Consider the following 12,537-nt stretch of genomic DNA (forward strand, 5'->3'; position numbering starts at 1 on the left):
GTGCTACTATGCATGGTACGATTATCAAGGTTCTTGGGTCATGTTTAATCTACACTATTAAGCAAAGTGATGATGTCACAGATGTACATAGAATTTGAAATCCCATATCTTGATATCCCATATCTTTAATATACTTTAAATGTAAATTGATGAAATAGAGCTATCAAAATACCTACATATGGAATAAAAAAGACTATATGTACTGGCTTCTATTCAGAAAATATACATTCAGCAAATATTAAGTGAACCTTATGCTTCAGGCATTGCTTTAACAACTAGGGATATGGTGATTTCTACTTTCAGGGAATTTATTTATTGGAAGAAAACAGACTATCAACTAATAATAGTGAAGTATGATAAGCAAAATGGAACTACATTTTTCTGCTTCTTGTGGCAAATATTTGGTATCAAATTAATCTTCCCAATGAACATAACTATAAAATTTATTTAAAAATTTTTAAATTATTGAAAGAATCACACAGCAGCTAACAAAATCAGGATTTGATGCAACAATTTCCTTGAAGGATTGGAAATGCAGTGATGTAAGCTCTACATTATGCTGGCCACTTTTCCCCATTGGTGCATTTGCTGTTTTACTGCACAGAAATGGCTTAGAATTTGCATCTGCCGCATTGGGCTGGAGAAACAAAAATTGAAGTTAAACGTCTGTCCAAACAGCTATGACTTCTCTGCCAGTCAGAGTGGCTACAATGAACAAATCAGCTACTATAGATGCTGGAGAGGATGTGGAGAAATGGGAACACTCTTGCACTGTTGGTGGGAATGCCAACTGGTGCACCGCTCTGGAAAACAGTGTGGAGGTTCCTCAAAAAATTAAAAATAGATCTACCCTATGACCCAGCAATAGCACTGCCAAGAATTAACCCAAGGGATACAGGAGTGCTGATGCATAGGGGCACTAGTACCCCAATGTTTATAGCAGCGCTTTCAACAATAGCCAAATTATGGAAAGAGCCTAAATGCCCATCAACTGATGAATGGATAAAGAAAATGTGGTTTATATACACAATGGAATACTACTTGGCGATGAGAAAGAATGACATATGGCCTTTTGTAGCAACATGGATGGAACTGGAGAGTGTTATGCTAAGTGAAATAAGTCATACAGAGAAAGACAGATACCATATGTTTTCACTCTTATGTGGATCCTGAGAAACTTAACAGAAGACCATGGGGGAGGGGAAGGGGAAAACAAGTTAGAGAGGGAGGGAGGCAAACCATAAGAGACTCCTAAAAACTGAGAATAAACTGAGGGTTGATGTGGGTGGGAGGGAGGGGAAAGTGGGTGATGGGCATTGAGGAGGGCATCTGTTGGGATGAGCACTGGGTATTGTATGGAAACCAATTTGACAATAAATTTCATATTAAAAAAAGAAAAAAGGGAACCAACAGAGAAGAATTTAATCAAACATTCTACCTGCAATTTCTCCTCAAGGTATTTACTAATTCCTAAATTGTGCATATGCACAGTGTGATGCTAAGAAACCAAATATAAATCAGAATCTAAATTAATATGTAGAGATTTCAGCTATTTCTGGCATATGTGGGGCCATCAAGGAGAGGGGTTCCTAGTACAAACCTCAGGCTGTCAGTGGAAACACTTCAAATGGTTATGCCCTGAGGAAAAGCAAAGTTTTACAAAAAGAAATACACCAGTTTCGGCCAAATAAAGGCGATTTCCTTAACTTGACTACTAAAACAAAATTAGAATCCTCTCTGGAAGGAAATAACATCATCTAAGTCTCCATTATTTTTTAAAATTTTTTTAACGTTTATTTATTTTTGAGACAGAGAGAGACAGAGCATGAACGGGGGAGGGGCAGAGAGAGAGGGAGACACAGAATCGGAAGCAGGCTCCAGGCTCTGAGCCATCAGCCCAGAGCCTGACGTGGGGCTCGAACTCACAGACCGTGAGATCGTGACCTGAGCTGAAGTCGGACGCTCAACCGACTGAGCCACCCAGGCGCCCCTCCATTATTTTTAATATACTCTACTGGCATTCAATAAAAAATTAACATACAATAAATGAAACAAGCAAATCAACTTAAACCAAGACATAAAATGAAAAAGAAATTTTTTAAAAAGTTACACAAGTGATCAAGATACTGTGATTATCAAAGACTAAAATAATTACAGCTAATATGTATAAGAAAATAGATAAAAAGATGGCAAATTTGATAAATACTTGAAATACTTTAAAAATCATTTGCAAATACTGCAAGTAAGAATTACTGATCCAGAAAAGAGGCCAATAATAAAAGAGAATGAGGGGCACCTAGGTGGCTCAGTCACTTAAGCATCTGACTCTTGATTTTTGGTTCAGGTCATGATCTCATGGTTCATGGAGTCAAGCACCACAGTGAGCTCTGCACTGACAGCACAGAGCCTTCTTGGGATTCTCTCTCTCCCTCTCTCTCTGCTCCTCCACCATTCACACTCTCTCCCCTACTCTCTCTCAAAAATAAAATAAACATTAATTTTTAAAAAAAAAGACTTAGGGAAAACATCAAACATATGTGCAATGGAGTCACAAAGAAATTGACATAGAAAAAATATTTGAAGAAATATTCACGAAGAATTTTCCAAAAGCAATCAAAGATTCCAACAAATAGATTCAAGAAGCCCTATGAACTCTCCCAAATACCAAAAACAAAACAAAAAGTCTGGGGACCTTACATAAAACTGCAGAAACCCAAAGACAAAAAAAAACCCTGCAGAGATAAAAGATAGTTTATTTCTAGAACAGCAACATTGTTGTTGAAAAGTGATTTTCAACAGAAATAATAGAATATAGAATAAAATGGAGTGAGGTTAATAAAATTTGTAAAGGAAACAGCAACTATCCTGGGTTTAAATGTTAACTGAAAACATCATTCAAATGAAGGCAACATAAAAATATTTTTCATGTAAAAACAGAAATAATTTTTTGCCCTGAAATTTACACCAAAAGAAACACTGTAAGGAATATTTTTTCTAAATGGGGACACAGTACTGAAGAAAGTAAAGAATAACAAATGGGATAATTTCATGGTAAAAACTAATTGCTTTTAAACACTTTGATAATAAGAGTGAATTTTGGTATTTCAAAATATAAAATAAAAATACATGGATATTTGGGGCACTTGGGTGACTCAGTCAATTAAGTGTCTGACTCTTGATTTCGGCTCAGGTCATGATGTCGTGGTTCATGAGATACAGCCCTGCATTGGTTTTTCACCGACAGCATGGAGCCTGCTTGAGATTCTATCTCTCCCTCTTTCTCTGCCCCTCCCCTGTTCACACACTGGCTCTCACTTGTGCGTTCTCGTTCTCTCTCTCTCTCTCTCTCTCTCTCAAAATAAATAAACACTTTTAAAAGTTTTAAAAAAAGAAATGACAAAAAAGGGAAAAAAACCTCAGATCTTAAATACAAAAAATACCGCAAATGTTATTATGAAACAACACTAGTAAATTTGAAAATTTATATTCCTTAAGAGGTTCAGGCTATTAAACCTGATTATTAAATTCATTGAACCGGCACACCTGGATGGCTCACACTCTGTTGAGCTGGTTTAGCGTCTGACTCTTGATATGGGCTCAGTTCATGATCTGTGGGATCAAGCTCTGAGCTGGGCTATGTGCTGATAGCGTGGAGATTGCTTTGGATTCTCTCTCTCTTTCTCCCTCTCTCTCTGCCCCTCCCCCACTTGTGCTTGCACTCTCTCTCTCTCTCTCAAAATAAAATGATAAACATTAAAAAAATAAAATACAGTAATTGAACTGTTAAAATTTTTTTCCCAAATCAAACTCTATACCAGCATGACTTCCCAAATAATTTTCCTGAATATTTAAGGAAAAAATATCATCCATTTTAGATAAACTCAGAGATGAAAAGGGAGGTAAACCATAACTCATTTGTAGATGCTATCATGATCTCAGTTCTGCAACTAAAAGAGACATTAAAGAAAGTAAAATAAATGGCTAATGTCTTTCATGAACATAGATACAAAATACCAACACAAAATATTATCAAATTGAATCTAGTGATATTTTGTAGTTACCATATCACAACCAACTGGTATTTGTTACAGAACTGCAAAGTTTTAAAAATCAGACAAAGCTACTTATAGAACAAACAGTAAGTAGAATAAAGGGCAAAACACAATCAATATGATTGTTTCAGTGGTTGCACAGAAATTATTCAAAACATTGAGGAAAAAAAGAATTCTAGCAAATAAGAGAAACTAACAAGCATCTTAAAAAAGAATCCTACAGCAATCATACCTAATAGTGAAGTATGAATTGCTCTCCCTGATACCAGGAACAATCCAAGACTATTCAAAATGTACTCTAGTCCTACCCAATTCAACATGGCATGAAAAAAAGCATAATTTTGGAAATAAAGTAAAATATTCTTTGTTTGCAAAGTAGACACTATTTGCAATGCAGTAATTATTTGTAATGGTCAACTATCTTTACAGAAAATCTAGAAGAATATAACAATAAATGATTAAAATTGATACAGAAATTTCACAAGGCTTCTGAAGACAAAAAATATGCAATTTAGCCATTTTTATATATATTGCTAATGTAAAATTAGAAAATAAATTTTTAAAAATGTATTTACACTTACAACACAAAATCCAAATATATACAATTAAATCTAGTAAAATAATTCAACATTTCTTCACAGGAAACTATATATACATATATATACATATATACATATATATACATATATACATATATGCATATGTATATACATATACACATATATACACATATGCATATGTATATATATATACATATATATGTATATATATATAGAGAGAGAGAGAGGGATGATGCTTATGAACTTGGTATGGTAAAAATTCAATATGGTAAAGATTTCAATTTCTCTATATTGAGCATAGATTTAATGCAATCCCAATGAAAATGTTGGCTGATCTATATTTTTTGTTTGTTTTAAAAAAGTCATGGGGGGCACTTAGAAGTTAATTATTATAAAACTTACACTTAAATACAAATGACTGAGAAGAACAAAGTAAGATTACCTGCACTATTACTGGCTTAGAATTCATTAATTAAAACAGTGCTGCACGGGCACAAAACTAGATCCCTACCTACCTTTCAAATAATCTCTTTTAGGAAATATCTCTCAGCTTTTCAGGCAGTTTTATCCAAACTTTGCTGTTGTACTCTTTATTGTAGCAGTTGTAAAATAATTATATCAAAAATATTTATGTCTTTCTTCCCACATCAGATTGTGAATTCTTAACACTGCCAATTTAACTAATAAATTATCAAACTTAACAGTCTCTGACATACATCAGACACTCAAGGAATATGAGTTGTATGATTAAATAAGATTTTCATAGTCACCAAAACCCCAAACAGATAATTCAAACTTACCTCCTATATCTGGGCGAAGTTTATTGTCATAGCCTTGAAGCAATGAGTTGAGAATTTGTGTTATATCTCCTTCATGAATCTTTGGTGCCAAGACCCAAGTTTTGTTCACTGTTAAATCCTCATCATCTTCGTCATCCACTTTATCAACACTAAATAATTCAAAAATGATAGAAATTTCAACAAATTGTGTACTTAAAAACACAGTTTAAGATAATCATAATTCTTATTTCTTTGTTAGGAAGTAGTAAGAGGAGAAAAATGCATTAAAAATATTTTACATTCAGTAAGACTGATACTTTCTTCATATGAATCATGCTGATATAATAATACTCAAAAAATAAGAATTCAGTACAAGAAGTGTAGCACATAATTTTTAAATAATAAGTTAAATCTTGACCACATCCACAGTTGTCATTTAAGGTCATAGAGATTATGCACTGGAAATGTGAATGATGGTCTTAGATTTGCGCAGTATAGAATCTGCACAACTGTTTATGGTGACTCAACCACAACACATACCCCCAAAAAATTAAAAGGTAAATAAATACAGGAAAAGTTGTAATAATTGCTGTAGTGAGATATTTAAAAATGCATGTGTAGAAAAGAAGAATAAAGGAAAAAGTATTCAATACATCTATGCCTCTTCTTTCAATTCCGAAGAACCTAGATATCATATTCTAAGAACTTTTTCAGAGATTGTCTTGTCATCAAATCTTGAATGGGTGACTCACCTGACATATATGAAGGGGGACACGACTGTCAAGTTTTGTGAACAGAAGTGAAACTTTAGAAACCAAATAACACCATTGCTTTCATTTTGTAAATGAGAAAACTGAAGACAGTAGGGAACTAGGCAATGCACAAACTCACTTTTATTAGGAAAACTGAAAAACAAGTCCTAACTCTTCAGTTAATGCTTCCTACTACACCCCTGTGTTTAACAAGCATAAGGATGCAGCTTAATCCCGCGTTGTGGCAGAAAATGCAGCAATATAGATATTCATCTACAATTCATCAGAAGTAACAAACTACTCTTCATTATTCATAAAGAATGCCATCCTCAAATGAGTATGATCATCCTAGACTTAACACCTACTCCAGCAAATCTCAGCCTTCCAGTGAAAAAGGGTCAAAAGGATAAACACTTACATTGGTGAAATTAGGTGAATCCAAAATATATCAGTTATTTCCAAATATTTCAGAGATAGGCTTCCCTCTAGCAGTAAACATGCAAATTTATCTCAGTATCTTTGGTTTATTTTTCCACACTATCCATTTAGATTTCTTTTGCTTTGGACCTAAAACATCTTCGCTAATGCAGCCTTCCCCCTCTTTATCTTTTAAAAACTTTTTCCAGTTTTATGGAGATACAGCCAATGTATATTATAGTACAAATTTAAGGTGTACAACATAATTATATGTATATTTAAAGGTAAATAAGCTTAATTAACATCCACCCTTTTTATTCTTAATGAGTACAAATTAACATTATAAATGAAAACTTCATCTTTAAAGTATCGACTAGTCATTTCTTCTCCATTGATGGTTATTATCAACAGATAATGGAGAGGACTATTATTCTCAGTATTTCTTCTCTCCTTCCTGTCAGAAAATTATACTTCCACTCCACTGACTTCTACTTTGGTCATGTGACTTGAAATGCTCCTTCCTTGCTGGAGGATTGTACTTCCCTGTTCTACTGAATTCAGGGGTGGCCCTGTGGTTTGCTTTAGCTAATGGAATATATGTGGCCTGCATCACTACCGAGCAGATTTGATGTCAGAGCACAGTTCATCATATCTCTCTTGTCTTTCTGCAAATAACCAGAAACATGTAGAAGCTACTCCATTACTTCACTCCCAGAGCGAAGGCAACACGGACAGAGCCACAGCTGATCTACAAGGGACATGCATCCTCAGTGAGAAACATTGAGTGTTGTAAGCCACTGAGATTTGGGGGTACTTTATTACCACTGTATACAACTTAAATTCCTACGTAAACTCCAATGGTACATTCAGTTAACAGGTTTTCAAGGAAGCACTCATTTATATTATTTGTATTGCTGTATTTAACTTCAAAAAGTATACACTACTGAAATCTAGCTATATGATCATCTTTAAAATAATTTATTTTCTCTCAATGAAATATACACACACCTACATTCATTCATAAATGAAATCACTAAAAATAGTGAAGTATTAAGAGTCCCTGCTGGTGTGTCCTCCAGGAACATTATCTTATCCAATTAGAATTGCTAAGATATTGGCAACAACCCAAATTCTAGAGCATCCATTTAGCTTAAACTCCCAGTTTATGGAGTGAAACATCTGGTGGTTTGAAGCAGGCCACTGAACATAGAAGCAGTCGATCTTTCTTTGAAATATGATTGTAGTCAAATGGAAGTTTCCATGAAAAAAAAAATAAAAGCCTTTTCTATTTTTTAACAGTAGCAATGTCCTGATAATCCCAAAGTACAAGTTCATAGTGATTTATAGTCCTCTTTTCCCAGCTGGCTTGAAGGTAATATGAGACTCTCAGTGCTATCACAAAGCTAACTGTCCTCATTTTTGGCAATAATAGAAAGGAAATTTCATGATGGTTAATTTTTCTGTATCTTCCCTCCAAGCTTTCTAAATTACCTTTGGAATATTCATTAAGTATGTGAAGACCTTATTGGTATTATTTTGGTGATTAAAAAGTACTTGTCATAATTTTAAAAATAATTCACATAGTTGATCTGATGTCTCGATATCTTTCACAGGCTGGGGGATATTTGTAATGTTTACATATGTTGAGTGACTATTCACATAGGGGAAAGATGTATGATTTTCTTAGGTAACACTGAGAATTTCTTGACTCATGCTCAAGCACTTCTTTTAAATAATTTAAGTATAATTTTATAGTTAGTGGAAATACATTTAGACCACTGAGTATAAAATTTTAATAATTGTTATCTTAATGATTGACATTTTTATTGTTACTATCAACTACTGAATACCTATAGTGCATCATTAAGTTCTTACCATGTTTTAGTAATTGTGTGCTAGGTTCTTTCCACATTTTATGTCATTTAATCCAGAGTAATCCCACGAAATAAATATTAATGTTTCTATTTTACAGATAAGAAACAATAAATTTCTAGAATTTCCAGGATACACCCTTTTAAAAAATAGAACCAGGAATATTGATTAATTTGAAGACTAGTTTTGTCTCTCTCACTTTTTTCTTTTTTTTTTTTTTTTGGAAGTTTCCATAATATCATCACATTTTATCTTCATTAAAAATTTCAGGATGGTTGGACTGTGAGTTTTCTAATTCATAAGAACACAGCAACTCTTACGGTAAGTAATTAGTATATTTGGATCGTGCATGAATAGGATGCTTAATCTCCATCCTTGAATTCCAAAGGGTTAGAATAATAATTTCAAGGAATCACAAACATATGCTCTGATGAAAAAGACTTTCTAACATGTGTGCTCAACTTCAAATCCAATGCTTTAACTCATTTATAGAGTAAATATCATGTACTACAAATGTGCTAAGTCCTGAAAATAAGACAAAGTTGCTTTACTGATCTAGATTATCTTATTTTTTAATAAAGGAGAAACCTATTTAAACAAATGACACAGAAATCCATAACATATAAAGATAAATTTTTACAGTATTATTTATAATAGCACAAATTTTAGGGGCGCCTGGGTGGCTCAGTCGGTTAAGCGTCCGACTTCGGCACAGGTCACGATCTCATGGTCCGTGAGTTCGAGCCCCGCGTCAGGCTCTGGGCTGATGGCTCAGAGCCTGGAGCCTGCTTCTGATTCTGTGTCTCCCTCTCTCCCTGCCCCTCCCCATTCATGCTCTGTCTCTCTCTGTCTCAAAAATAAATAAAAGCGTTAAAAAAATTTTTTTAAATAGCACAAATTTTAAATACTAAGAGGACATTTAAGTAAATAATTATAGAGCCCTATGATGTAATGAATGTACCCACTTGATTGATTTGATTGATTGTACCCATTTGACTGATGTACCATACAGATTGAACAGTCTGTAAAAAATAGAACATTATTTTCATGATTTAATGTTATATATACCATATAACAATTTGCTTTTATCAAAGCCTATGTATAAAATGGCTGAAGATTTGGTGGGAAAGCTGCATAATGAGTATTCTAAGTATTCTACACTAGTGGAGCTATAGAAAATTAAATTTTGTTTGTATATTAATAGTATGCTATGACCTTTCTGAGGAATTTTATAATACAAATACATGAAAAGGAGTTAATTTGTCATTAATGCCTACCTAAAAAATGAACTGCCTTTTCCTATACATCAGATAGTGTTCGGAAATAAATTTCTAATCATAAACTTAAGTAATTCAACAGAGCCTTTTATAGAGAGAAGCGAGGCTTTATATTCTGCCAAGAAAACAGCAGGGGCAGCCCTGAAAATTCGCTCCTCAGTTTTCCCTCCATGGGAACATGGTTGACTGATGGCCCAGCTGCCGGCCCTCTGGACCAGACCTGCATCTACAGGAGACCCAAGGTTCCCTTGGGCTGCTCGTAGCAATAACTGAACGTAGTAGAAATCCTAGTCGTACAGCTCCATTCCTACAAGACCAGGGACTCCTCTAAAGGGCAGCTTATGTTAGACAACTCTCACTAGCCTGCGCAAAACTTGATTAGAAGCCTGAGACTCTTTTGACACAAACTTTCTTTCTCCCCTGTGTTCACAGGTGTCAGACTTCCATTATTATATGAAGCCTCTCTTTCCTTATGTCCACTTCCTCCTGCTTACCTTACATAGGCATTGCTCTCAAAAATCTCTTGGGGCCCCCGGGTGGCTCAGTCGGATGAGCATCTGATTTCAGCGCAGGTCATGGTCTCGTGGTTCATGAGTTTGAGCCTGGCGTCCGCTCTGTGATGACAGCTCAGAGCCTGGAGCCCTGCTTCTGATTCTGTATCTCCCTCTCTCTCTCTGCCCCTCCCCTGCTCATGCTCTATCTCTCTCTGTCTCGCAAAAATAAATAAATGTAAGAAAAAAATTAAAAACTCTCTTACGTGTCTAATCTCAGCTTGGTATCTGCTTCTCCAAAGCTTCTGCCTCCCACATATTTTTTAACTGACACTGCTAACTATTTACTAAGGAAAAATTTTGAGTCACATACATCCGTGTTGGGTTTTCTTGTTTTTGTTTTTGTTTTACTAGGCTATTTTAATACATTATACAAATCAATCAGTTTGTATACTTACTGTTTGTGAAAAACTACTCTAATGAGTTATTACTATTCTTAATAAAACAAGCAAAAGCCTTGAACTAACAATAATTAAAACAGACTAAGTAAACCACAGTATGCTATACCCTATAATTATAAGGAGAATTACAAACAGAATTGTAACGCTATATATGCTATACCGTCTTTATAGCCAGAGAAAAATAATATAGGTCTATAGCAAGTCAATCAAGTAATATAAACTGTCTTTCATACATAGGCTAAACATTCATCAGAGTTTGCCCAGGATGGCCGTGGTTTCTATCTGTTGTCCTAGAATAATAATTGCACCCTCTTTTACTCACAAAATGACCTAATTTGGATGATAAATTATATAGTCACCCTGTATATAGTGCATATAAAGGTGACTTCAAATGCCCTGGTTCTGACACCTGGGGAAAACTCTTCCATTAATCTGTTTAGAGGGTCAAGATGATACTTCAAAGCCAGGCCTCATCTGTGATCTGTTGTTCATGACAGATTAGCCTTTGTTTATAAATTTCAAATATGTTTTTATAAGCATAAGATAAGTGATAAGTTCCAGGAAAGAAACATACCTGTTCTCATGTTTCTGAGTAGGAGATATCCTAATGCCAAAGCCTACAGGAGCTAGTTTTTAGAGACTAGATATTGATTTTAGATCTGAAATTCCAAGAAAATGAAAGTAAAATAAAAAAGCGAATTTTCTTGCTTTCTTTTTTCCTCTATATTCTAGCCGCTAATTTTTTTTTTTTTAGACAAAGCTCCCTTCTACAATTGCAGCTCTGAATCATTTTTATTGTTTGTACAAGTTAGTAGGGAAGCAGAAGAAGTAAAAGCCTGGTAGATAACAGGGTTACAGATCTGAACTTTCGGAGGTTTAGAGAGGTGAAATGATAGCCCACTCAATTCTATGATTTTTCTTTTAGCACGAGAGAATGTAAGACTCATCACTTAACACACACAAAGAGGAATACTTAGGAAATTTGAGGAAGGAGAAAGGACCCTAACCTGGAACATTCAGTGTGTTCCACTGTTTCCAAAGTGTCCAGTATCTAATTCTCCCATAAAATTGACCACACTGCATCTTAATTAACTACTTTATTTATTTATTTATGTTTATTTTGGAGAGAGAGAGAGAGACAGAGTGCGAACAGGGAAGGGGCAGAGAGACAGGGAGACACAGAATCCGAAGCAGGCTCCAGGCTCTGAGCTGTCAGCACAGAGACTGACGCGGGGCTCAAACTCATGAACCGCAACACCGTGACATGAGCCCAAATCAGACACTCAATCGACTGGGCCACCCAGAGGCCTCTTAACTACCTTATTTATTTATGGACATCTCCAAACTCCTTGAAGGCAGCAGTTAAGGTTTTCAATGTTATATCATTGGCACCCAGACCAGTGCCTGACACCCAGTAGGTGTCCCATAAAAAAAATTCACTGAATGAATGGAAAGAATATTCGAGCCCATCTTGCTGTTTGCAAGTAAAATTAAAGTGAATCAAGAAAACAAACAAATAAAAACAAAAATCATTGGCCTTAATAGGAGAACTTATTAATGTAGCTAACCTAATATAAAATTAATTTCAAAGAACAAAGTAACTTTCTGATACTAGTACTACTGTCAGACTTATAAAATTGACATAAAATTAGTAAGAGGAAATGTAACAGGGAAGGTACAAGTCTTATGTGAAAAAAAACAGAAGACTATCGGAACAGAAACAAAACATAAAGGCAACGTATATATTTTGGCTACAAGACACTACCGTTAATATATAACCCCCAAATTAGCTTGTAAATTTAATGAAGTTTTAATCAGAATCCCATAGTTCACATGTATGAGGTTAAAATCCTCATAACTAAATAGAAGAATCAGT

General features: G+C 34.7%; 1 protein-coding gene across 1 annotated transcript in view; it reads right to left on the minus strand.

Annotated features, from left to right (window-relative positions):
- GABRG1 (gamma-aminobutyric acid type A receptor subunit gamma1) overlaps positions 1-12,537 on the minus strand; it is a 67,386-nt gene that overhangs the window by 48,683 nt on the left and 6,166 nt on the right. The window contains exon 2 of the mRNA XM_047091749.1: positions 5,413-5,561. Within this exon, the coding sequence (XP_046947705.1) occupies positions 5,413-5,561 (149 nt within the window). The remainder of the gene's footprint in view (positions 1-5,412; positions 5,562-12,537) is intronic.

This window comes from Lynx rufus, unplaced genomic scaffold (genome assembly GCF_022079265.1).
Source record: "Lynx rufus isolate CCGP_SWC_20201006 ecotype Redwood Valley unplaced genomic scaffold, mLynRuf1.p SCAF_3, whole genome shotgun sequence".
In the NCBI taxonomy this organism is placed as follows: Eukaryota; Metazoa; Chordata; class Mammalia; order Carnivora; family Felidae; genus Lynx; species Lynx rufus.